The sequence below is a fragment of the Ranitomeya variabilis genome, chromosome 3, assembly GCF_051348905.1.
Source record: "Ranitomeya variabilis isolate aRanVar5 chromosome 3, aRanVar5.hap1, whole genome shotgun sequence".
Taxonomy (NCBI): Eukaryota; Metazoa; Chordata; class Amphibia; order Anura; family Dendrobatidae; genus Ranitomeya; species Ranitomeya variabilis.
In genome coordinates this window covers 691,775,760-691,803,462 of record NC_135234.1, presented here as the reverse complement: position 1 = coordinate 691,803,462, position 27,703 = coordinate 691,775,760, and the positions used below count along the sequence as shown (strand labels likewise).

The following is a 27,703-nucleotide window of genomic DNA, read 5'->3' as shown; positions in this document are numbered from 1 at the left end:
ATGAGCCCCATCTGTTCTCGGCTGATGTTGTGAAGTGTGTTAGTAAAACTGGATTTACACAATGGATAACAGCACGTCAGACATATCTACAATTGGAAGGGCTGCCATTACAAGTGGGGACAATCCGGTAAAAGCTGTATTTAAGTTCTCTGCCACTCCCCCCCCCCCCCCCAAAAAAAAAAAAAGCCCTTTAAATAATGTTACAGTAATAGATCTGTATGAGGGATGTCCCCTTATCTACCATACATAAATCATGTATGAGAGGCGAAGTCATGTAAAATAATAAATGGAGACTGTCTCTAACAAGCCTATACCCTTCTCCACTGGAAACACTGCTCAGAATGTCAAGAATACAAGTCCGAGTGGGAACAAACACGGCATTGTGGAGATGAACTCTGCGGTACAAGGGCATCTAGTTACACTGGGTAATGAGATAGTTGTTTCTAGGTCAAGTGGAAGCCGACACATCGCAGTGAAATGTAACAGATGAGACTTTGCCCTTTATAGTTATGTAACAGTAAGCTGTCACTGAACAAATGCGGCCGGTGCAACATGGCGCTGGATCCCCGGCATTTCTAAGAAACACTGATCAGCCTTAAAAAGGGACTGTTTACCTTCTGCAGGTAATTTTTTCTTACTTAAAGCAAACCTGTCAGCAGGATTTTGCTAAGTAAACTACAGGCACTGTCAGGTTGGTGCTGTTCTACTGATTAAAATGATGATAACGGGGTGAAGAAATCCGTCTTGTGGTTCTTGTGTAATCATGTTAGAAGTTTGCAGTTAATGATATGCCTGTGCTCCAGGGCGGGACTATAGGCAGAGTCTTACCTTCCTGCTCTAAGCCAGAGAAACCAAGGAAAGACCTGCCCACAGGCCGCCCGAAGCACAGACATGTTCCTCATCATAGAGACAGAGAGAGGGACAGACTGTTTGTGCGTCGGGCGGCCTCTGGGCAGGTCTCTCCTTGGTTTCTCTGGCTTAGTGCAGGAAGAGAAGACTCTGCCTACAGTCCCTCCCCAGAGCACGAGCATATCATTAACTGCAAACTTCTAACATGGATTACACAAGAACCACAAGATGGATTTCTTCACCCCAGCTATCATTTTAATCAGTAGAACGGCGTCAACCTGACAGTGCCTGTAGTCCCACAGGTACAACACAGAATTTGATAACTTTGGGTCGTCATATTGAATAGGTCGTCATTAGTGTTGAGTGCAAGTTCTCGCTACTACAGTTTGCATCGGGGGCTCGGGTATGCACAGAATATCGTGGGTGCTCAAGTCCCTGCCCCGCATGTTTCACGGCTGTTAAACACCCCCCAAAAAAACAGACAGGGATCTGCGATACTCTGTGCATACCCAATGCACACTTCAGTAGCGAGCACTTGTGCTCAACAATAGCCGTCATATTTTTTGTTTTGTTTTGTTTAAAAAGCGCCAATTCTTATTCCAACCCTAAAATACCTCCAAACCCCAACTGTAACATCACCCCAAATCCCAACTGCAAAGTATGGAAGAAAAAAAATAACAAGAATTTCATAACTTCTAATTAAAGGGGTGACAAAGTGGGATTTGACTTACTATTTTTTTTTCCTTTTGATCATGGTGATGAGGTCTATCACAGTGATCAAAAGGAACAAATAGGAAAAATGTCATATTGTTGCAGGCCAAAAAGCAAAAGCACTGGGACTGCAGCCTTGCTTTTCCTCTGCCCACTAATAGGAACATTGGGTGCTGGAAGGGGTGACTGAGCCCTACGATGTTGTAGTCATACAGTATCTCGCTTGTTAGATTGTATTCTGTGAATGCATTCAATTGTATCTACTCAAAAAAAAAAGTGTGTGTTGAGTCCTTGAAAAAAAGTTCAGGCCAACAATGTGGGCCATATAGGAGAAAAAAAAAAAAAAAAAAAAAAGAAAAATAATAATTGTATGCACTCAAATCTGTAAGCTTCATAATGCAAAAACTCAAAAATAATTAAGCTGAGCAGATACCAGAGGTAAAGGGGCTTTTCTGGTTTTATGCAATCACTATATGGAAAAGTGATATACAACTGTCTATTTAATTCTCATTCCCTCAATGTTTTATAAGATATCTGCTTGTTGTCAGCGGATGGGAATATTCTAAATCTGTCACCAGGATTTTGGAATCTAATCTGAGAGCAACAAAATGTAGACACAGACCCCGATTCCGGTCATGTGTCACTTACTGAGCCGCTTGCTGTAGTTTTGACACAATCATTGTTTTAATCAGCAGGAGACCACTAGAGGACTAGTTCTCGTACTGTATAGTCCTCCATATTCATGAGCTCTGTATAACCCCGCCCACACCACTGATTGGCAGCTTACATGCCTTTTTTTGAAGATTAACCCCCGAATGAGCAATATTGCAAGTTTCATAACTCTGGAAAAATGAATTAAAGTTTAGTAACTCTCTAATCACTATGAATACTGCGACTGATGAAGGGCCCACATCTTGACCACCTGCCAAAAGCTACAGGGGACCCTCCCCCAATACTCATGCCCCTGTGTAAGCAGTGCATCAGTGCAGGCTTCCAGCTTGATGAAGGAAATATGAGCGTTTCCTTTCACTTACAGCAAAAAGAGAACCTGGGAATAATTAGGACACAACGTTTACATAAGCTGGATACAATTATAACATGACGATTTAGGTTACATAAAACAAACAAATCCTTTAAACCAAGCCTGCACTTTATATAGCGGGGACATATCACAGCATACTTACCGAGATCGTACCATTGTCCAGCCCCACAGACAGCCTCCGGGTCTCCGGGTTAAAAGACATGCAGGAACATGGAGCTGGAAGATATGAACACATAGTGGTGTCAGCGACAATCCTAGACCCGGGGCCAGAATCTAAACCTTTACAGATCTGTCTCCGTCACTGGAGAAGACCAACCGTGTAATGTATGAGCAGGCGAGCCCCCACAGCGGGAGTCAAGACCACCTATGTGTAACGTTCATAGGGGCTCCCAATCGCCCCATGGAGGGTCCGGAGGCTCCCAGACATGATTCAGGATTAGCCCATTGAACTATAAGTGCCTAAGCCCTGTTTTACTTGAGTAACAATGTCCATCACCTGGGTGTACCATCACCGACAGTAAAGAACACCAGGTAACATTTAGCAAATTTTACAAACACCCGGTTGATTTTTTCCTTGTAGTACAGTGAGCTACCAAGCCGGATCATCAATGTTCCACAAGATGCAGTCGATGAAGCAATTTTCACCTTTATCTTGTCAATTGTAGAGGAGATTTTTGTTCAGAACTTGTGTACACGCACGCGCGCGCGCACGCACGCACGCACGCACGCACACTATAAAGGAAAGATCTTTAGATTCAAATCGATCCACATGATAAGTTAAGACATCCAATGTTTCGATCATACCAGGCCTTTTTCAAGGAATATCTGTGTATGTGTATCTGTTAGGAACAGACGACAACTGGACATGTTCTTACCCAGAAGATGATGATCCCCTCCAAGTTTTGCCACATTAACACATAAAATTATATACGGTCTGAAGTGGTGTGGACAGACGGAATCCCGGACTGGATTCAGACCTCAGACTGCCGGATATGTACCCGCAGTCTACATTATGCCATTTGGTAACCGCCAGGCCTGATCTCCCCATGTAACAGAACCACAGGTTTTTATGGAGCTGTTAGTTTGGGTTATCAGACCCATGGAGCGGGGAGGAGGGCAAGATTTGCGAGCAAACACAGGAATAGAAATCTGTCCATATTATACTTTTATGAAATTAGTCCTATAATGGTTTCACACGGCAATAAAGTATTTTAGGCCAAAACATGGAGTATAACCCACACAAAGAACAGCTAAATTGTGTTTTAAAATATATAATGTGGGAACTTGGAGGCTCGCTTCTTCAGGGTCAGGACATGTCCAGTTGTCCTCTGTTTCTAACAGATCCACTATTAAACAAAAAATGGATCAGTTACAAACAGGGTAAAAATAAATGCAGAACGGAGCCCCAAAACTTCTGGTTTCGAGTAGATCAGTCGTTTAACCCCTTAGTGACCACCAATATGTCTTTTCACTGCCCTCACATAGACCATGTCATACCCTGACAGTTGCTGCATCTTCACCAGTCAACTGTGCACCATAGTTGACATCTTCCTATATCAGCCTTGAATGGTTTTGGCACCAACCATGGCTTTCTAACCCCTTAGATTCTGCTGTCAATAGTGACTACGGCATCTAAATAGTTCACAGTGTAGAGAGGCTTTCACTTTAACCACATTGGTATCCCGAGATATTGTGGTCCTGATGTTTACCTTAGCAATTCATGGCCAAATAATGGCCTTAGAGTCCGCCGGCTACAGTGACCTGTTCACATGTTAGCCATAACATTTTTCCTTCCCGTTATGCCATTTTGTATTAATTCCTGAAAAGCACCAGAAGGGTTAATAACCTACCTGAGTGGTGGTCTCATTTTGGGGGATTTTATGAACTATAGGTCCATCAAAGTCACTTAAAAACTAAATAGGTCCCTAAAAAAGTAAGTTTTGTAACTTTACTTGAAAAATGAAAAATTGCTGCTACAATTTCAAACCTTCTCACATCCTAACAAAAAAAAAGGATATTTTAAAAATGGTGCTGATGTAAAGCAGAGATGAGGGACATGTTATTTAATTAACATTTTATGTGATCTGACTGTCTGCATTAAAGGGATAATCACGACGTTTGAAAATTGCTACATTTTAGATTTTTTTTAACACATTTCTGATATTTTTCTAAATGAACGCAGAAAATATCGACATCAATTTACTATTAATATAAAGTACAATGTGTCACGAAAAAAAACAATCTCAAAATCAATGAGATCTGTTGAAGTGTTCTAGAGTTATTACCACATTAAGAGACACTGGTCAGGTTTGAAAAGTTTGTCCCGGTCACTAAGGGTGTTTAAAAAAATAAAAATAAATAAAATTAAAAAAAATTGATCCTTTGAATTCTATTCTGAATCAGTTTTTAAACAGATCCATTTTTTACTATATTACCAGTGGGGTCTTTGAAGACCTCTATTATTCTGTGCATGTGCATTGTTAAAAAACCCAAATCATTAAGAAATATATAATGTATGACAAGGTATAAAAATGGATTTCACCCGGAAAGGAGACAAACGTAACATTTTATGACACTTCCATTCCCATTCTTACTACTGGATTCTGTACTGGAACACTTTATTTTCATTGTTATGATCCCAAAATGTAAAACTGTTGTACATTGAGTAAGGTTCAAAACTGTCCTCGACTAGACTAGCCCAAGACAAGATAGACTGAATGTAAAGCAAGATGTCAGGTAACACTTCCTGTTATACCCTTTGGGGAGGGAAGGTGGAAAAGAAGGAATTAGGTGCAAAGTTAGAAAACGGGCAAAAAGACACAGGTAAAGTGTCCTGACTGAGCTGTCTAACAAGTCTTTTAGCTTACCCCTGAACTGAATTCACATCTACTCTGCTCAGTACTGCTGTATAGTTTCCTCCATGCTACTAAGTTCTAATTTAGGGATGAAGAGCAGGAATCCTTCTCGGTGTGCTGCGATGTGAACGGGAGACATTGCAACTGACTGTGAGCTGGTGACTAGCTGCTAAGTAAGAGAGAGAGAGCCTGCATAGTGAAAAACGGGTTAAAAATTCAGGATACAAGTCACATAATGGCCAGAAATCTTATTTTTCCTCATGCACTCACACAGAACAGGTTAGTCTCAAAAGTTCTTTAAAAATACAGTTAACCTGTAAAACGATTTATAATACTGAAATTTCTCAACTTCTGGAATTGTACTGCCGAATAAAGGAACCAAGTCACGAGATGTGTTGTAATTTGCTGTAAATTAAAAAAAAAAAAAAAAAAAAAAAAACACAGATACAAAGTAATGAGACTATAAGGCAACAACCTTTTTTTTGCCTTCTTTAGTTACGCTGCTGACACTCTTCCTTGTGTTGCTGGATCAGTTCTTGTAACCAACTATTATCTAGTAGCTATTGAAACATTATTGAGTCATAGAATCATTGAGTCTTTCTAGAAATACAGAAAATCAGCCTGAACCATCTAATCCATAAAACCTTGGGGTTACGAAAGGTCGAACAAGAAATGTTATGAAATGGAGGAACTGGTAAGAAATGGAAACTTAGTAGATTAAGTTCCATAATTGTACTGATGATGAACTTTAAAGGGATATCCTGGCCATATGGGATATTTATGGCATTTACTGCATGTTGATAAGCGGAAAGAGCTAAGCAGCGCTTAACGGCCCTGTACTCAAAAAAGACAACGGTCTGGGCGGCGAGACCCGCATCCATCCTGTGGACACAATATAAGTGTTATCATCTTAGACAAGGACCCTTGTAGAGTAATGGTGACTTACCTGGCATTGAATGATAAATACTGGGCCAGAACTGACCGCTGTCCCTCTTCATCCACACACGGACGGTCCTAAAATAGTTTTGAATAAAAAGGTTTAGGCATATTTATTCCTACAACATAATTACATAGGCCAACACCTAACTAGATAATGGCCATCACTCCCACTGTCTGCACACAGCTGCTCTATGTACAGATCTAACTTGTCCGATTTGTGGAACTCTGGCAGACCCGATAGATACTAGGTTGGGCTTATTTACTTACAGCGGGGTATATGGGTATTTAGGATATAAGTAAAAGCAATAGGGCATATAAATAACACTGGGTACTTCATAAACACAGCTTTTAAAATATATAATATATAAAATATATATATATATATATATATTATATATATATACATATACAGGTCCTTCTCAAAAAATTAGCATATAGTGTTAAATTTCACTATTTACCATAATGTAATGATTACAATTAAACTTTCATATATTATAGATTCATTATCCACCAACTGAAATTTGTCAGGTCTTTTATTGTTTTAATACTGATGATTTTGGCCTACAACTCCTGATAACCCAAAAAACCTGTCTCAATATATTAGCATATTTCACCCGTCCAATCAAATAAAAGTGTTTTTTAATAACAAACAAAAAAACCATCAAATAATAATGTTCAGTTATGCACTCAATACTTGGTCGGGAATCCTTTGGCAGAAATGACTGCTTCAATGCGGCGTGGCATGGAGGCAATCAGCCTGTGACACTGCTGAGATGTTATGGAGGCCCAGGATGCTTCAGTAGCGGCCTTAAGCTCATCCAGAGTGTTGGGTCTTGCGTCTCTCAACTTTCTCTTCACAATATCCCACAGATTCTCTATGGGGTTCAGGTCAGGAGAGTTGGCAGGCCAATTGAGCACAGTAATACCATGGTCAGTAAACCATTTACCAGTGGTTTTGGCACTGTGAGTAGGTGCCAGGAAGCATGAAGTGCTCCAAAATCTCCTGATAGCTAGCTGCATTGACCCTGCCCTTGATGAAACACAGTGGACCAACACCAGCAGCTGACATGGCACCCCACACCATCACTGACTGGGTACTTGACACTGGACTTCAGGCATTTTGGCATTTCCTTCTCCCCAGTCTTCCTCCAGACTCTGGCACCTTGATTTCCGAATGACATGCAAAATTTGCTTTCATCAGAAAAAAGTACTTGGGACCACTTAGCAACAGTCCAGTGCTGCTTCTCTGTAGCCCAGGTCAGGCGCTTCTGCCGCTGTTTATGGTTCAAAAGTGGCTTTACCTGGGGAATGCGGCACCTGTAGCCCATTTCCTGCACACGCCTGTGCACGGTGGCTCTGGATGTTTCCACACCAGACTCAGTCCACTGCTTCCTCAGGTTCCCCAAGGTCTGGAATCGGTCCTTCTCCACAATCTTCCTCAGGGTCCGGTCACCTCTTCTCGTTGTACAGCGTTTTCTGCCACATTGTTTCCTTCCAACAGACTTACCATTGAGGTGCCTTGATACAGCACTCTGGGAACAGCCTATTTGTTGAGAAATTTCTTTCTGGGTCTTACCCTCTTGCTTGAGGGTGTCAATGATGGCCTTCTTGACATCTGCCAGGTCGCTAGTCTTACCCATGATGGGGGTTTTGAGTAATGAACCAGGCAGGGAGTTTTTAAAAGCCTCAGGTATCTTTTGCATGTGTTTAGAGTTAATTAGTTGATTCAGAAGATTAGGGTAATAGGTCGTTTAGAGAACCTTTTCTTGATATGCTAATTTATTGAGACAGGTTTTTTGGGTTATCAGGAGTTGTAGGCCAAAATCATCAGTATTAAAACAATAAAAGACCTGACAAATTTCAGTTGGTGGATAATGAATCTATAATATATGAAAGTTTAATTGTAATCATTACATTATGGTAAATAATGAAATTTAACACTATATGCTAATTTTTTGAGAAGGACCTGTATATATATATATATATATATATATATATATATATATATATATATATATATATATATATATATATATATATGTATGTATGTATGTATGTATGTATGTATGTATGTATGTATGTATGTATGTATGTATGTATGTATGTATGTATGTATGTATGTATGTATGTATATATATATATATATATATATATATATATATATATATATATATATATATATATATATATATATATATATATATATATATACACATACACATACACACACATATACATACACACACTAGCTGTTTCCAGCCAGCTAACGCTCGGCATGCTCATTGCTATCTAATTAACGCTGCTAGTGATTAAACTAAAGTAAATAATGATAACATTCAATAGCGCTTACGCAGGTGGTAAATTAACTTAAAATGAAGTTAATAATAATAATAATATTAAAAATAAGAATAATACTAATGCATTTTATTCACAGTGTAAAATCAAAAGCAAACTGGATTCGTGTGGTAATGTGGAGGGACAGAGCCTCGAATGGTAATGTGTGGGGACAGAGCCTCGTGTGGTAATGTGTGGGGACGGAGCCTCGTGTGGTAATGTGTGGGGACGGAGCCTCGTGTGGTAATGTGTGGGGACGGAGCCTCGTGTGGTAATGTGTGGGGACGGAGCCTCATGAGGTAATGTGTGAGGACGGAGCCTCGTGTGGTAATGTGTGGGGACGGAGCCTCGTGTGGTAATGTGTGGGGACGGAGCCTCATGAGGTAATGTGTGAGGACGGAGCCTCGTGTGGTAATGTGTGGGGACGCAGCCTCGTGTGGTAATGTGTGGGGACGCAGCCTCGTGTGGTAATGTGTGGGGACGGAGCCTCATGAGGTAATGTGTGAGGACGGAGCCTCGTGTGGTAATGTGTGGGGACGGAGCCTCATGAGGTAATGTGTGAGGACGGAGCCTCGTGTGGTAATGTGTGGGGACGGAGCCTCATGAGGTAATGTGTGGGGACGGAGCCTCGTGTGGTAATGTGTGGGGACGGAGCCTCGTGTGGTAATGTGTGGGGACGGAGCCTCGTGTGGTAATGTGTGGGGACGGAGCCTCGTGTGGTAATGTGTGGGGATGGAGCCTCGTGTGGTAATGTGCGAGGACGGAGCCTCGTGTGGTAATGTGTGGGGACGGAGCCTCGTGTGGTAATGTGTGGGGACGGTGCCTCGAGTGGTAATGTGCGAGGACGGAGCCTCGTGTGGTAATGGGGGGGCGGTATTATGTATGGTAATATGGTGGGGGCGGGATTATGTGGGGCAATGTGGTGGAGGCGGGATTATGTGTGGTAATGTGGTGGAGGCGGGATTATGTGTGGTAATGTAATGGGGGCGGGATTATGTGTGGTAATGTGGTGGGGGCGGGATTATGTGTGGTAATGTGGTGGGGTGGGATTGTGTGTAATAATGGGGTGGGGGGTGGGATTATGTGTGGTGATGTGTGTGGGGCGGAGCTACTGTGCAGGGGGTGGGATTTAGCAAGTAATCACGATGCTAGATAGATAGATAGATAGATAGATAGATAGATAGATAGATAGATAGATAGATAGATAGAAAAAAGCATAAAATCCATCCCACCAACGTCAAGGTGTACTCAAGTTCGGGATGGTCCTAACCTCTAGCATTAAAATTTCACCATGCGTCAAATGGATTCCTGTGTGAATAAGGGCTGAGCAGGACCGAATCCCAAATATGGGGACACAGCAAATGGGAAACTACTTAAATGCAATGTCCAGCTCAAAGGAAGGGAAGCCGCACCATTCATTCCAACTTATACTCCAGTTCATTTTTTGGGGGCTTAATTTTAGGTTTCTGCATTTAGTATGTTCATGTTTAGGACCCGGTTCTGCTCAGCCATTGTTCACACAGAATTCACTGTAAGGCCGGGATCACACATATGCGAGATACGGCCGAGTCTCGCAGGTGAAAACCCAGCTCTGGTGCCGGCACTCTGGAGCGGAGCGTGCAGCTGCACAGCAATACATGGAGCCGCACGCTCCGGAGTGCAGACGCCAGAGCTGGGTATTCACCTGCGAGACTCGTCCGTATCTCGCGTATGTGTGATCCCGGCCTAACACATTGTAAGGTTCTAAATACTAGAGGTTAGAACCATCTCGAATTTGTGTACACCCTGATGCTTTCTTTCTTTCTTTTTTTTTTTTTTATCAAAAACAGTGTTTAATAAGTTTGCAAATGTTATTTATATGCACTATTGCTTTTACTTATTTACTTACAGAACAGTATATGGTCATTTTGTTTCTGTCTTATTGGATACAAATCCAAAACCTAAAAGTGGATGCGATCTGGAAAGAGAACAGATTGGTCTCTGGCCAGCTTCCTTCACTAAGGCTATAAAGAAGCCGAGTCACCACTGCGGACATGGGTTTAGTATCTACTTGCTTTTGTCACGTAACCAATCTTTTCTTATAGCTCTGCATGGGACGGTTCCTGTAATCCCTCTGAAAATATATGAATAAGTTGACAAATAGGTGTTACCATTCTTTGTGAACAGTCAGCACTGAATGGGAAGACTGCAGAGACCTGACCCAATTAGTACAACCTATGAACCACCCATGAGGATCTATAAGAAAAGGCCACAGAATTCTTACTATCAGGACAGACCTGTCAGGAGTGGCCACAGGTTTTATTGACATTGTACTCTAGGAGAGAAAAAAAAACAAACAAACAGAGAATTACTTACCCCTCCATGGTTCAGTGCCAGCTCTACATGGCTGCTCCAGGCTCTGTTTGACGGCACCAGTGATTACAGTCAGTGCTGCTGCCAATTAATGAGGTCAGCAGCTTGACATAAGCTGCTGAGCTCAGTGACTGGCTGCAGCGCTTTCAACGTGACACCACTGCCGCAGTCAAAAAGCAGCAGCGGCAGAGAGCAGGTGCTGGCCTTGGGGTGACTAATATTCAGTTTGGATGGCATAAAGCTTTTTGAAAGAAGAACGCTTTAAAGCACCACTCCAACACCAGTCCTCACAACATCTCCAGGGTGGTTTTTCTTTTATTTCAGCATTGGAGTGTGGCGACTAATCTAAGCCCTGTTCGATCTCTAACCCTTACAAGTTTATGGAATGGAAAAGGTTAGGAAATCCAAGGAGACGTTTACTGACCAGGGAAGATTTCTGAATTTATAATTTGGGCGCACGCGTCCCATATGGTCTTAACATGCGCAGGGAAAGTATGTTCCACTACTAACTTTTGACAGGACTTTTTTTCTGCTTGTTTTAATTATTTCTTGTAATTTTCCAAATAGATTTAGCTTTTTTTTATATATTTGTCTTTTCATGTCTGTCTCTATTGAAGTTGAAAGTTTATGTTATTGTAATTAAGACATGATTAGTATGCACATGGCAAACATCCCGAGATCTTCATCTCCACCTGTATAGAATTATAGCTGTGCTGGTTCAGTCTCAGCAGTTCTGATGTCGGAGGGCGATTGAATGGCGTTGCATTTGACAGACACAAAGTATGATCCTCTTTGCCATGGAAGTCACTAAATAAAAGTTTATTTTTTTTAATTGGAGCTGGATAATCTTTTTTTTTATATTTACCACTCGCCGTCTTCAGCTTTTCCCATTGCTGCTCCGATCACGCGCCGTCATCTTGTGACCGCAACGTCTAACTGACCGGAAGTCAGAGGTAACAGTCACAAGCTCTCGGTGTAAGTCTACGAGCGCCCCATCCTGGCTCTCATACACTTACACTGAGTGGCGACTACTGGACCAACCAGCAAACACTGGCGCTATTTGGCAGATCATAACCTGAAGAAGACGACTGGGGCAGCGTGGATCAAAGATGAAGATGGCAGGGAGCATTAAGATACTAAGCGTAGGGAACTTAGATAAGTAGCATCACTCCAGCGCTGCAATAATAGCAATACAAATAAATAAATAAAATAGCATATTAAAACATTTACTTAATAGGAACTCCCCAAAATATAATAAATGTTGTTTAAATAAATAGCAGTTTAAAAAAATAAATAAAGTTTGCCCATCCCTTACGACAGCCCCTCTGCTCCCATATGTAAACAGCAGCTGTACTTTGCCAGTGGTACAAGGTACAATTATATTTCCCTTGGCCGCTCTTTCTTTTTCTGTGCATCGCTCCCACTGGTGAAGGAGGCACTCTGACTCAGAAGTATCATGGGTCTAACTCCCCAATATAGAAGATCTCACCTCTATCACCTTCTAGATAAGAGCTTTGGATATGCAGCTTATGCAGAGTTCTGAAATGGTCATCAGCTTTCCACAACACATATATTCTGCAATACACTTGTTCTTGTTAAATAAAGGGAAGGCACTGAAGGACAAGGACCACTACACATCCAGGGAGCCCCTCTGTCCTGGAAGGTCTCCCAGAAATGATAACTGAATTTACATTTATATTGCAGTTTAAATAAAAATGGATAGAAAACATATAAAAGGGGTCTATTCACTATTGAACTTTTTGGCCACCAAGGTAAATGCTATGTCTGGCGTCAAACCAAAACAACTCAGCCCAAGAATACCATCACCAAAGTGAAACATGGTGGTGGCAGCATCATGCTGTGGGGATATTTTTTGACGGCAGGGACAAGGAAAATGGTCCGAGTCGAGGGGAAGAATGCTGGTTCGAAATACAGGACATTCTTGAGCAAAATCTGTTTGTCGGTGACTTGAGACTGGGACGGAGGGTCAGCTTCTAACAAGCCAATGATACAAAGCATACTGCTAAACCAACATTCGAGTGGATTAAAGGGAAATGTGTAAAATGTTTTGGAGTGGCCTAGTCAAACCCCAGACCCTATTCCAATTGAGAATCTGTGGTCAGACTTGAAGATTGCTGTTCACCAGAGGAAACCATCTAGCTTGAAGGAGCTGGAGAAGTTTTGACTTGAGAAATAAACAAAAATCCCAGTGGCAAGTTGTGGAAAGCTCAATGAACAGTTATGCACACTGAAATTTTCAGTTATTTTATCCTATTTGTTGTTTGCTTCACAATAAAAAGAAAACCAAATGTTCACAGTTGTAAACATGTTCTTTACTCGAACTTATGCAAACCCTCAAAACCAGTGAAACTCCAGGTTGTGAGCTAGCAGAACACATAAAAGGCCAAGGAAGGCTGTGGCAGGGGGGAGGGAATACTTTTGCAAGCCACTGGACTTTGTGCTTTTCTCAGATTAGGTGGCAAAATTCTGATGACAGACTCATATTCGTATTATGGACACAATTTCGGCCCGACTACAGTCCACGTGGCCACAGTAAAAGTATTATATACAGTATGTTTATGATGTGGTCAGTTAACCCCTTCCCGACCTTTGTGGCAGCGTATGCGTCATGAGAACCTGTGCCAATCCGACCTATGACGCAGCATATGGGTCATGGTCGGATCGCGCTCCTGCAGGCCGGGTGAAAGGGTTAACTCCAATTTCACCCGATCTGCAGGGACAGGGGGAGTGGTACTACAGCCCAGGGGGGTGGCTTCACCCCCCGTGGCTACGATCGCTCTGATTGGCTGTTTCACTTTCAACAGCCAATCAGAGCAATCTGTAATATTTCACCTATGAAAATTGGTGAAATATTACAATCCAGCCATGGCCGATGCTGCAATAGCATCGGCCATGCCTGGAGACCCCGATCTGGCCCCCCCACCGACTGACGGCAGCAATCTGCAGCCGCCGTCAGTGTTCCCTACCCCTCCGTCCTGTCCTAAGTGCCTTCCTCTCCCCTCCGACCCTCCCCCGTCCTCCCCTCCGCCCACCCCCCCTCCCCTGCTGTCCGATCGCACCCCCCCCATACTTACCTAGTCCCGGTATCCCTCCCGGTGTCCTCGGTCTTCTTGCATGGGTGCCGCCATCTTGGAAAATGGCGGGCGCATGCGCAGTGCGCCCGCCGAATCTGCCGGCCAGCAGATTCGTTCCCTGTACATTTTGATCGCTGTGATAAAACCTATCACAGCGATCAAAATAAAAAAAATTGTAAATAAACCCCCCCCTTTATCACCCCCATAGGTAAAGACAATAATAAAATACAGAAAATATATTTATTTTTGATTTTCCATTAGGGCTACGGTTGCACTTAGGGCTACGGTTGCACTTAGGGCTACGGTTGCACTTAGGGCTAGAATTAGGCTATGTGCACACGGTGCAGATTTGGCTGCGGATCCGCAGCGGATTGGTCGCTGCGGATTCGTAGCAGTTTTCCCATCACGTTTACAGTACCACGTAAACCTATGGAAAACCAAATCCGCTGTGCCCAAGGTGCGGAAAATACAGCACGGAAAGGCTGCGTTGTATTTTCCACAGCATGTCAATTCTTTGTGCGGATTCCGCAGCGTTTTACACCTGCTCCATAATAGGAATCCGCAGGTGAAATCAACACAAAAAACACTGGAAATCCACGGTAAATCCGCAGGTAAAGCGCAGTGCGTTTTACCTGCAGATTTTTCAAAAACGGTGCGGAAAAATCCGCACACAAACCCGCAACGTGGGCACATAGCCTTAGGGTTAAGATTAGAGTTAGGGTTGTAATTAGGGTTAAGACTAGGGTTAGGGGTGTGTTGAGGTTAGGGTTGTGGTTAGGGTTGGGATTAGTGTTGGAGTTAGAATTGAGGGGTTTCCACTGTTTAGGCACATCAGGGGGTCTCCAAACGCGATATGGCGCCACCATTGATTCTAGCCAATCTTGCGTTGAAAAAGTCAAATGGTGCTCTCTCCCTTCTGAGCCCCGACGTGTGCCCAAACAGCGGTTTACCCCCACATATGGGGTACCAGCGTACTCAGGAGAAACTGGACAACAACTTTTGGGGTCCAATTTCTCCTGTAACCCATGGGAAAATAAAAAATTGCGGGCTAAAAAATTATTTTTGAGGAAAGAAAAAAGATTTTTTTATTTTCACGGCTCTGCGTTATAAACTTCTGTGAAGCACTTGGGGGTTCAAAGTGCTCACCAGACATCTAGATTAGTTTCTTGGGAGGTCTAGTTTCCAAAATGGGGTCACTTGTGGGGGAGCTCCAATGTTTAGGCACACAGGGGCTCTCCAAACACGACATGGTGTCCGCTAATGATTGGAGCTAATTTTCCATTCAAAAAGATAAATGGCGTGCCTTCCCTTTCGAGCCCTGCCGTGCGCCCAAACAGTGGTTTACCCCCACATATGGGCTATCAGCGTACTCAGGACAAACTGGACAACAACATTTGGGGTCCAATTTCTCCTGTTACCCTTGGGAAAATAAAAAATTCTGGGCTAAAAAATTATTTTTGAGGAAAGAAAAATTATTTTTTATTTTCACGGCTCTGCGTTATAAACTTTTGTGAAGCACCTGGGGGTTTAAAGTGCTCACTATGCATCTAGGTAAGTTCCTTGGGGGGGGTCTAGTTTCCAAAATGGGGTCACTTGTGGGGGAGCTCCAATGTTTAGGCACATAGGGGCTCTCCAAACGCGAAATGGTGTTCGCTAACGATTGGAGCTAATTTTCCATTCAAAAAGTCAAATGGCACGCCTTCCCTTCTGAGCCCTGCCGTGCGCCCAAACAGTGGTTTACCCCCACATATGAGGTATCAGCGTACTCAGGACAAATTGGACAACAACTTTCGTGGTCCAGTTTCTCCTTTTACCCTTGGAAAAATAAAAAAAATTGTTGCTAAAATATCATTTTTGTGACTAAAAAGTTAAACGTTAATTTTTTCCTTCCATGTTGCTTCTGCTGCTGTGAAGCACCTGAAGGGTTAATAAACTTCTTGAATGTGGTTTTGAGCACCTTGAGGGGTGCAGTTTTTAGAATGGTGTCACTTTTGGGTATTTTCAGCCATATAGAACCCTCACACTGACTTCAAATGTGATGTGGTCCCTAAAAAAATGGTTTTGTAAATTTTGTTGTAAAAATGAGAAATCGCTGGTCAAATTTTAACCCTTATAACTTCCTAGCAAAAAAAATTTTGTTTCCAAAATTGGGCTGAAGTAAAGTAGACATGTGGGAAATGCTATTTATTAACTATTGTGTGTCACATAATTCTCTGATTTAACAGAATAATAATTCAAAATGCAAAAATTGCAAAATTTTCGCCAAATTTCCAATTTTTTCACAAATAAACGCAGAAAATTATCGACCTAAATTTACCACTAACATGAAGCCCAATATGTCACGAAAAAACAATCTCAGAATCGCTAGGATCCGTTGAAGCGTTCCTGAGTTATTACCTCATAAAGGGACACTGGTCAGAATTGCAAAAAATGGCCAGGTCATTAAGGTCAAAATAGGCTGGGTCATGAAGGGGTTAAAGCAATTAGTAAAATAAATCATTTTTCGCAATCTATACAATGCATGTAATATGGGTAAAAAAATATTTGGAAGTAACTAGTGATGAGAGAGTATACTCGTTGCTCGGGTGGTCTCCGAGTAGTTGTTAGTGTTTTGTTGACACAGCTGCATGATTTACAGCTACTAGCCAGCCTGAGTACATGTGGGGGTTGCCTGAATACTATGGAATCCCCACATGAAATCAAGCTGTCTATCAGCCGTAAATCATGCAGCTGTGTCAACAAAAACTACATCTCCGAGCACTAACAAATACTCGGAGATCACCCGAGCATGCTCAGGAAAACCCGAGTAATGAGTATACTCGCTCATCACTAGAAGTAACATGATGTGTCTGCAACCAGAGGCTTCCTGAAATAGCAATTTTCATTTTCTACCAAGCATTGCAGGAAGACAAGGAAAGTTGTGACCTTGCAGCTGCAGCTGTAACTTGCCTCTTGCTGCTACGCGCAGACTGCGACTAACATGTTTCAATGCAATAAAGAAAAGCAAGAAACGTTTCTATTTTTCATCCACTTTCATGTAGTAATTACCATTTCCAGAACATTGGAGAAGGTAAGAACTTTAAAAGCGAAGATGTGTGGGAAGAACACTCGTCACAGCGAGAAACACTATCCTTCCAGCAAAGAAGCTTATAGTGTTATATCTGCTGTGGCACTAGAAGTCCCATCATGCCAGCCCAATGTATTGTTCATTCAGAGCTTTGGAATCTCAGGGTCACAGTGGCAATTTGGATTAGGGCTCATTCAGGCTACTTTCACACTAGCGTCATTTCCAATACGTTGCCATGCGTCGTTCAGGAGAAAAAACGCATCCTGCAAAGTAGTCTGCAGGATGCTTTTTTTTCCCCATAGACTAACATTACCGACGCATTGCGACGTATTGCCACACGTCGCAACCGTCGTAAGGGGCGCAGAGTTCATCGGCTATTAACTAGGGCCCCCTTAGTGACGCCCGTGCTCGTCACAGCAAGCGCGTCCTAATGCTACTGTCAGAGTGTCCTGGATGGCGTGGTGAGCGGTCACATTACTGATGGCACGGCTCAACACACCATCCGGATGCAGACAGAGTTGGGCATTGTCGTGGGTTGGATTTACGTTGGACCCCTTTGGAATATTTCAATTTTTTAAAGGTAATAAAAGGGTAAGATGGTCAGGGACTGCTTTCTGCAAATAAATGACTGCTCTGTGTGTTTTTTTGCTTTAAACTTACAAGATTAGTAATGGGGGTGTCTTATAGACACCTTTCCATTACTAATCCCTTAGCTTGATGGCAGCTCACATTACAAAGCCGACATCAATCCCAAAACCTTTACCCCCATTGCCAATGCACCAGGGCAAGTGGGTAGAGCCAAGCACCAGAATTGGCACATACGATGGATGCACCATATATGGGGTGGCTGAAGGCCGATGTCATTAGTCTGGGAGAAGGCCAATGTTAATGGCCCCTTCCCAGGCTATTAATATCAGCTCGTAGTTGTCTGCTTAGCTTTTGCTGTTTATTAAATCTAGGAGGAACCCACATTATTTTTCTGATTGGGGGGGGGGGGGGTGGACAGCTTTTTAATAACCAGTAAAGGTTAAGTAGACAGCTGTGAGCTGATAATAATAACCTGGAAAGCTCCATGCTTTTCACCCCCCTTACCAGACTATTAAGACCAACTCTCAGCTGTCTGCTTTCTCTTAGCTGGTTAATAAAAATAAGAGGGACACCACAACATTTATTTTTCATTTATTTAATCATTAGCTAAAAACTTGTACAGTAAGATATACTTGCACTGCAGCGTTCAAACTGTGATTAACAAATGGAAGATCAGGGGATCTGTAAAAAACAAAACCACGGTCAGACCAACAAAAATGTCATCCACAACCGCCAGGAAAATTGTTCAGGATGCAAAGAAAAAGCCACAAATAACATCAGCTAAAATACAGAACTCACTGCAAACTAGCTGTGTGGCTGTTTCAAGATGCACAATAAGGAGGCACTTGAATAAAAACGTCGACAGAAGAAAGCCATTACTGCACAAATGCCACAAAGTATCTCACCTACAATACACAAAACAGCACAGAGACAAGCTTCAAAACTTCTGCAACAAGGTAATTTGGAGTGATGAGGCCAAAATTGAACTTTTTGGCCACAACCATAAACGTTACATTTGGAACGAGGTCAAGAAGGCCTATGATGAAAGGAACACCATTCCTACTGTAAAGCACGGAGGTGGATTGCTGATGTTTTGGGGATGTGTAAGCTACAAAGGCACAGGAAAGTTGGTCAAAGTTGAAGGAAAGATGAACGCAGCACGTTATCAGCAAATACTGGAGGTAAATTTGCAATCAGTAGAGTTGGGGGATCGTCGTGGGTTGGATTTACGTTGGACCTCTTCTTTGGGCCGCCCCTTAACACCCCCACCATTCAGCTGTATGCATCTCTGGCGGCGGCCAAGAGAAAGTAGTAAACCGACCTAGAACAGCACAGCGCAGTTCACTGGTTAGTGCCGGTTGTTAGGTACTGCAGATCAGTTCCTGTTCATTTCAACAGGACAGGGATTGTCCTAATAAGCAAAAATGACCCCTTTAAATATTAAGCACCATAATGGTAATATTTTTCTTTTCTTTTTAACCCTCATTCCCTGGCCTGGAGGACTGATGATCTGCGGCAGCCTCTAACTGGGTTTTACCTTGCAGGCGAGAGTGACCCAGATTGTAATGCACTTTGTGCAGTTAACCGTTTCACATATGAAAATAATGGATGATAATAAAAAAAATACAATTTCTAGTAAAAAAAAAAAAAAACAAACAAACAACAAATGCACGTGTAAATTTTCTAAGAGCTAATGGTTCTAGTAGAAAAACAAAAAAGACATACTAGAAAAGCAAACCATTACTTATGTCATTCACAATAGTCGAGTGCAGGATCTCTCCATCCCCCCCCCCCACGGCTGCTGCTCACTATCCTCCTCCTTCAATTGATATGGACAACACCTTGTGTCATCCAGATAGCCAGGCAAAATCACGTGCCTACCCACTATGCTTTGCCCTACTGTCGGCAGAGCCAAAAACATATGTGCACATGCAGGCACGAGCCACGATTTCTGGGCACAGGCGCGAGCTTTCACCAGGCAATATGGATGACACAAGGCGCTCTACACATTAACTGAAGGAGGACAGCGAGAAGCAGCATGGGGGAGGGATGGAGGCGCCCAAAACTACGCCCATCGGACTGGACCGACCCAATTACCTTACGGCATCAGAGTAATATAAAAATGTTTTTGGGGTTATGTCAGGGGGTTATAATCATTTATGGAATGCAGAACAGGTGCTCAATAAGGTGATAGTTTTAGCTGTTATATGACAAAACTGGTGACAGGTTCCCTTTAAAATCCCTTTTGTATTTTTTGCCATGGAATTTTTCACATTATTTTTTTATTTATTTTTTTAAACAAATATTGGAAATGTTATTGAAGCAGCGAGAAAAAAACCATTTTGCTTTTTCCTTAAGAAAAAATAAAATATCATTTTCTAGATTAAAACTAGAATTTGAATTTTATTTTTTTAATAGGCCCACAAGAACCCTGATAAGATCAGCGCTTTTCTTATAAAAAAGGTCATCTGTGGATATACCAACCCTTTAAAGAAAATCTGTCCGCAGGTTTATCTATGGAATCTGAGAGCAGCATGACGTAGGGTAGGGCTGCACAACGTGTTTTGGTCCAAGGGCCACATTGTCATACTAAACCCATCCGGGGGCCACACTAAAAACTATAAAAACTATAGGGGTACTAGCTTCTGACATTTATTGTCTATACTTTTGGTATGCAATAAATGTCCCAGATCTGTACAAGTTCTCCACCAATCCGCAATCTTAGGTTTAAAACCAATGGTGTCGTTCAAAAATACAATTTGTCCTGCAAAAAACAAGCCCTCACATGGCCATATTGATGGGAAAAAAAAAAGTTATTGCTTTGAGAAGGGGAGCAAAAAAAACGGCAAGGTGGTGAAGGGGTTAAGTTATGTTCAGACTGCGAGTTTGTGGCTAATTTGCAGTGATTTTAGGCACACAAAAAATCTGTAACAAAGTACAGTAAGATGTAAGTGCCAGGGTCTGCTGTGAGGCTCCCATGGATCTGCAATGGAAGAATCTGCATTGAGACAGCAACAGTCGGACACACTTCAGCAAACTCCAAAAGGGACTATCAACTATTAACATACCAGTATGGACCTAAAGAGACATCCAATACACGCCATCATTATACAGTGTAGGCCATTTATAAAGTTGGATCCAAAATGGCTGACTTCAAAATGGTCACCACCCATCTTGAAAAGTTTCCCCTCCCATATACTAATGTGCAAACAGGAAGTTGATATCACCAACCATTCCCATTTTATTTAGGTGTATCCATATAAATGGCCCACCCTGTACATATGACCCTGAGCGATGTAGGCGATCTTAGGTTTTTGCGGTTTCAGTTTTTTTCCCATGAGAACTGAAGGGTCAGAATACGACATCAAGTTAACCACCGTCACTGTGGCCATGCTGGGAAACGAGCTGTAAGTAAATGCCAGTACCCCCCCACCCCCAGTATCAGGAAATGCCAATACTCCCCCCCCCCCCGTGCCAATAAATGCCAATACTCCCCCCGTGCCAATAAATGCCAATACTCCCCCCCGTGCCAATAAATGCCAATACTCCCCCCCGTGCCAATAAATGCCAATACTCCCCCCGTGCCAATAAATGCCAATACTCCTCCCCCTGCCAATAAATGCCAATACTCCTGCCCATAAATGCCAATACTCCTGCCCATGCCAATAAATGCCAATACTCCTCCCCCCCAATAAATGCCAATACTCCTCCCCCCCCCAATAAATGCCAATACTCCCCCCGTGCCAATAAATGCCAATACTCCTCCCCCTGCCAATAAATGCCAATACTCCTGCCCATAAATGCCAATACTCCTGCCCATGCCAATAAATGCCAATACTCCTCCCCCCCAATAAATGCCAATACTCCTCCCCCTGCCAATAAATGCCAATACTCCTCCCCCTGCCAATAAATGCCAATACTCCTGCCCATGCCAATAAATGCCAATACTCCTCCCCCCCAATAAATGCCAATACTCCTCCCCCCCAATAAATGCCAATACTCCTCCCCCCCCAATAAATGCCAATACTCCTCCCCCCCAATAAATGCCATACTCCCCCCTCCCCCCAGGTAAGTAGTTGCCCACACCTCCCTGTAACCCAAGCCCCGCGCTCATTAATGGATGGAGAAGAGGGGATGAATAATGGAGCAGCGCTGCGGGCGCCGCCGTACCTGTCCTCAGACACGCTGATCACCCCGTCCTCCTTGGGCACAATCACTGCCATGTTCACCACGTCCTGGGACCCTTCCACCTTGGTCAGTAATAGAGGTTTGCGGGTGAGCGGTGCGGGGCTGATCTCCGCCGCCATCCTCTGCTACCTGCCGCCGAGGTGTGCGGTGCCCGGACCTATCAGCAGCCGCCGCCGGGCACAGACTGGCAGCGCTCTACACACTCCAGAATCCAGCCTCAGCGCCGAGCTTGTCAGCTGACTGACACGTCACCACTCCGCACACGCCCCTCGCTTGTTATTTTTTTTTATTTCACTCATCTTTATTGATGTGTGTTTGTTCGTGTATTTGTGTCCGCGTGCTCACCACGTGACCTGTGTTGCCGCTGTCCCAGGTGTAAGAGCTGCAGGTCATCACGTGACTGATATTACTGTATAGAAAATTGGAGCGAGGACGGGACCTCTGTGCTTCCTCCTGTCACAAGGTTACATAGTGTCAGCTGCAGAGCTATGTGCACCATTATTACAGCCCTGTGTGCGGCGCTGGTCAGCCTCCCTGACACCCTTATGTTACCCTTCTGATTCATGGTTCATACTGTGATGATAAGGGTGCTGGGTGCTGATGCTGGTTGGTAGACACGTCTCCATTATAAATGTGAACATCCTGCTGAATTTCTGATGTACAAATCCCTTACTTGGGGGTTGGATGCAGCCTGTTGGTGGGACACGTAACCGGGGTGCGGCCTGTTGATGGGGTATTTGCTCAGGGCACAGCCTGTTGGGGCACATACCCGGGGCATCCTGTTGGTGGTGGGGTACATGCCCGGGGCGCAGCCTGTTGGTGGGGTGCAGCCTGTTGGTGGGGCACCTGCCCGGGGCGCAGCCTGTTGGGGGATACGTGCCCAGGCCGCAGCCTGTTGGTGGGGCACCTGCCTGGGGTGCAGCCTGTTGGTGGGGTATGTGCCCCGGGGCGCAGCCTGTTGGTGGGGTACCTGCCCGGGGCGCAGCCTGTTGGTGGGGCACCTGCCCGGGGCGCAGCCTGTTGGGGGATACGTGCCCAGGCCGCAGCCTGTTGGTGGAGCACCTGCCTGGGGTGCAGCCTGTTGGTGGGGTATGTGCCCGGGGTGCAGCCTGTTGGTGGGGCACCTGCCCGGGGTGCAGCCTGTTGGTAGGGCACCTGCCCGGGGTGCAGCCTGTTGGTGGGGCACGTGCCCGGGGCGCAGCTTGTTGGTGGGGCACGTGCCCGGGGCGCAGCTTGTTGGTGGGGCACGTGCCCGGGGCGCAGCCTGTTGGCGGGGCACCTGCCCGGGGCATAGCCTGTTGGGGGATACGTGCCCAGGCCGCAGCCTGTTGGTGGGGCACCTGCCCGGGGCGCAGCCTGTTGGGGCATGTGCCCGGGGCGCAGCCTGTTGGTGGGGCGCAGCCTGTTGGTGGGGCACCTGCCCGGGGCGCAGCCTGTTGGTGGGGCACCTGCCCGGGGCGCAGCCTGTTGGTGGGGCATGTGCCCGGGGCGCAGCCTGTTGGTGGGGCGCAGCCTGTTGGTGGGGCGCAGCCTGTTGGTGGGGCACTTGCCTGGGGCACAGCCTGTTGGTGGGGCACGTGCCCTGGGGTGCACCGCCGCAGTGCTGGGGCTGAGCTCACGAGGTTCACAAGGAGTTCAGCTCTGACAATATGGGGTCACTCATGTGGGATGAAAAAATCCCTCATTTCTGGTTTGCAACTTACCCGCACGGCTGGTGCTGTAACCTGCTGCTGGTGAATTCACATTCGTGTGATGCCAACTCCAGATGGAGCCTCCAGCGCCTTAGGGTACACTGGAGCCGTCCTGAGGGGGCCTCAAGTGATTTATAATTCATGGGGGTCCTCGGTCTAAACAGGAACACAGAAGGGAGGGCTGAGAGTTCAGATAGCCAAAGGGAGCTCATACAGTGGCTTGTAGAAGTATTCACCCCCCTAAAGTCAGTACTTTTATAGAGCCTCCTTTTGTGGCAGTTACAGCTGTAAGTCACGTTGGATTAGTCTCTGTGAGTTTTCCACATCTTACCACTTGGATTATTGCCTGTTCCTCAAGGCAAAACTGCTCCAGCTCCATCAACTTGGATGGTTTCCTCTGGTAATCAGCAATCTTGAAGTCTGACCACAGATACTCAATTTGATTAAGGTCTGGGCTTTGATTAGGCCACTCCAAAACATTTACACGTATCCCCTAAAACCACTCGAGTGTTGTTTAGTAGTATGCTTTGGGTCATTGTCTTGGAAGGTGAATCTCCGTCCCAGTCTCACATCACTGACAGACTGGTTTTCTGGTTTTGCTCCAGAATATCCCTGTATTTCGCACCATCCATCCTTCCTTCGACTCTGACCATTTTTCCTGTGCTGCTGCCAAAAAACATCCCCACAGCATGATGCTGCCACCACCATGTTTTACTGTGGGGATGATCTGCTGCAACCCCTGACCTATTGCCTCCTTCCCCATCATCCTGTAGAATGTAAGCCCGCAAGGGCAGGGTCCTCTTACCTCTGTATCAGTCTGTCATTGTTAGTTTGTTTACTGTAAGTGATATTTGTATTTTGATGTAACCCATTCTCGTGTACAGCACCATGGGATCAATGGTTATATAAATAATAATGAAGGCCACCTCTGTGGAGTGTACGGCTTATTGTGGTCGTATGGACAGATACTCCAGTCTCTGATTGGGAACTCTGCAGCTCCCTCAGGGTTACCTTTGGTCTCTGTGCTGCCTCTCTGTTTAATGCCTTCCTTGCCCGGGGCTGAGAGTTTTGGTGGGAGGCCCTCACTTGGCAGATTTGTCGTGGTGCCATGTTCTTTCCATTTGATGATAATGGATTTGATGGTGCCTTGGGGGATCATCAGAGATTGGGATATTTTTTTTTTTATAATCCAACCCTGACTTGTACTTCTTAACAACATTGTCCCTGACTTGTTCGGAGATTCCTTGGTCTTCGTGGTGTTGTTTGGTTAGTGGTGCCTCTTGCTTAATGGTGTTACAGCCTCTGTGACCTTTCAGATACTGACAGACGTGTGACACTTAGGTCTGGGTCAAACCTAGCGTATAAAAATATGGTCTGTTTTTACGGCCTAGATACGCAGAAAAGTTCCTGAACAGTGATCCGTATTCAATACGAAGATGCAATTTTTTTTTTCTCCGAAAAGTATCCGTGTGTCATCTGTATGGCATCCGTACGGCAAGATTTCCTCGCCCAATTGCAAAATGGACATAGAATGGATCCATGGGCTCAAATATTCGTGAAAACATATATACAGTCTATATATATGCACATATGTCAGTGAGACACACATATATATATATATATATATATATATATATATATATATATATATATATATATATATATATATATATATATATATATATATATATATATTTAATACAGCACTAGATGGCATAAAAGTCGATAAACTCATGAACTCTAGCATAGGAATTTTTCTGAATATTTTCCCACGCTAGAGTTCATATCAGTTTATGCTACCAGGGGGCGCACCACCGCTAGTCAAGGAAGCTGCATTCCATTCATTCCCCTCTTTTTAGGGTATGTGCACACGATGCGGATTTTGCTGCGGATCCGCAGCGTTTCCGCAGCAGTTTCACATGTGTTTACAGTTCAATGTAAACCTATGGGAAACCAAAAACGCTGTGCACATGCTGCGGAAAAAAAGCGCAGAAACGCAGCGATTTACTTTCTGCAGCATGTCACTTCTCTCTGCAGATTCCGCAGCGGTTTTTCAGCTGCCCCTATAGAAAACCGCAGTTGTAAAACCGCAGTAAAAACCGTGGTAAATCCGCAATAAATCTGCAGCAAAAACGCAGCGTTTTTGCCCTGCAGATTTATCAAATCTGCTGCGGAAAAATCCTCAGTGGCCAAGAATACGTGTGCACATAGCCTTACAGCCAGGGCAGCTGCATTAGCAGGCTCCTGGTTGTAAATGTATTTAACCGCTTCAGATGGATTTACAGCGTGGGACATGACTGTACGGCGGACAGGAATGGGATATTGTTGCTTTTTTTTTTTTTTTTTTTTTCAGAAGAACGAGGGTCTTCAGTTGGATTGAGCGTACAATAAAGATATTAAAACCCCATGTGTTTATTTATTTCATTAAAATACTTTATTCATAATGTGTGTGTTTATTTAACCCTTTATTACTATTGGATTAATAATGGATAGGTGTTTTATTGACATTTCTCCATTATTAACCTGGCTTAATGTCACCTTATATTATCACGGTGACATTAACCCCTTATTACCCCATATCCCACCGCTACAGGGGAGTGGGCAGAGAGTGGCTAAGTGCCAGAATAGGCGCATCTTACAGATGTGCCTTTTCTGCGGTGGCTGGAGGCAGATGTTTTTAGCCGGGGGGGCAATAAAAATGGTCCCTCTCTAGGCTATTAATATCTGCCCTCAGTCACTGGCTTTCCCACTCTGGTGGAGAAAATTGTGTGGGAGCCCACGCCAGTTTTTTTCTGTGATTTAACCCTTAATTTTAACAGCTAGAGCTCCCAAATTTTGCACATACACACTACTAACATTATTAGTGAGGAATATGTAAAAAAATAAGGGATATGAAATGGTTTACCGTATGTAAACCATGTCTCATATCCTGTCAGGTTTGATAAGGAGATAGCAAAAGCTGGCAATTGAATTACCGGCTTTTCTGCTATCTAGCTCTGTATTAAATATAATATATATATATATATATATATAATGTGTGTGTCGATGAGATATATATATATATATATATATATATATATATATACTGTGTACACCTATTCTATGTGTAGACATTTATTCCATCTATTCTATTGTAAGCTGTCATTGTGATTTTATTGTACACCGCACTGAATTACCGGCTTTTCTCTAGAACACCGGTGCGTATTTCTCGCAAGTCACACGCATGGTCCGTGTGTAATCCGTGTTTTTCTTGCCCCCATAGACTTTCATTGGTGGATTTTTGTAGGAATACGCTGACAATTGCAGAATGCTGCGATTTTCTCAGCCTGTTAAATACGGCAGAGAAATATACGGCTGATGGGAGCTGCCCCATAGAGAAACATTGGTCCGAGTGCAATGCGTTGTTTTTGCGCCTCTCCCTCGTCCGTATTTCTCTCTAGTGTGACCCCGGCCTTAGATTGCACAGAGGGAGATGTCCTGTCACTAAACATGTGACTTATGAAGGGAATTGTTTGCACCCAAAATCTTTAGGGGCTTCATAGCAAAAGGGGTGATTACATATGCACATCCCAACTTTTAGTTATTTGATCCCATAAATTTAAGTTTTGCCTATATTTTTCTCACTTCACTTCACCAACTTTGACTATTTAGTGCTGATGCATCACACACAAATCGGATTACAAAAATATTTCAGCACAGGATGTAATGTAATAGGTAAAAAGCCAAAGGGGGAGTGAACACTTTCACAAGCCACTGTAGATTTTGGGCTACTGAGGTTGAGGATCTTTGGGATCAGGGCCGGGACAAGGAGTAGGCTCTCACCTAGGGTGCTACCTCTTACCTACCTGAGGGAGATGCACTTTGGAAAATATTGTTGAAGGCCTGCGGCCACCCAGCATTTTCCTCCGGCCACAGGCATTCAGCACACTGACAGCCGGAGTGCGGGCACACAGGGGAGCAGTATCAGTCACTGACTCCACTCACCCCTCTCT

The 27,703-nt window shown here is 43.9% G+C and overlaps 1 protein-coding gene across 2 annotated transcripts in view; it reads right to left on the bottom strand.

Annotated features, from left to right (window-relative positions):
* The window catches only part of WDFY2 (WD repeat and FYVE domain containing 2), a 66,635-nt gene extending 44,312 nt beyond the window's left edge, over window positions 1-22,323 (bottom strand). Inside the window, exons 1-3 of one of the 2 annotated variants that reach the window (XM_077298125.1) lie at window positions 22,003-22,323; window positions 6,404-6,471; window positions 2,745-2,818 (exon numbers count right to left, since the gene is read on the bottom strand). In XM_077298125.1, coding sequence (XP_077154240.1) covers window positions 2,745-2,818; window positions 6,404-6,471; window positions 22,003-22,139 — 279 coding nt within the window. In that variant the 5' untranslated portion in view covers window positions 22,140-22,323. The remainder of the gene's footprint in view (window positions 1-2,744; window positions 2,819-6,403; window positions 6,472-22,002) is intronic. The other variant, XM_077298126.1, reaches the window with a different exon arrangement.
* Window positions 22,324-27,703: the final 5,380 nt, after the last annotated feature.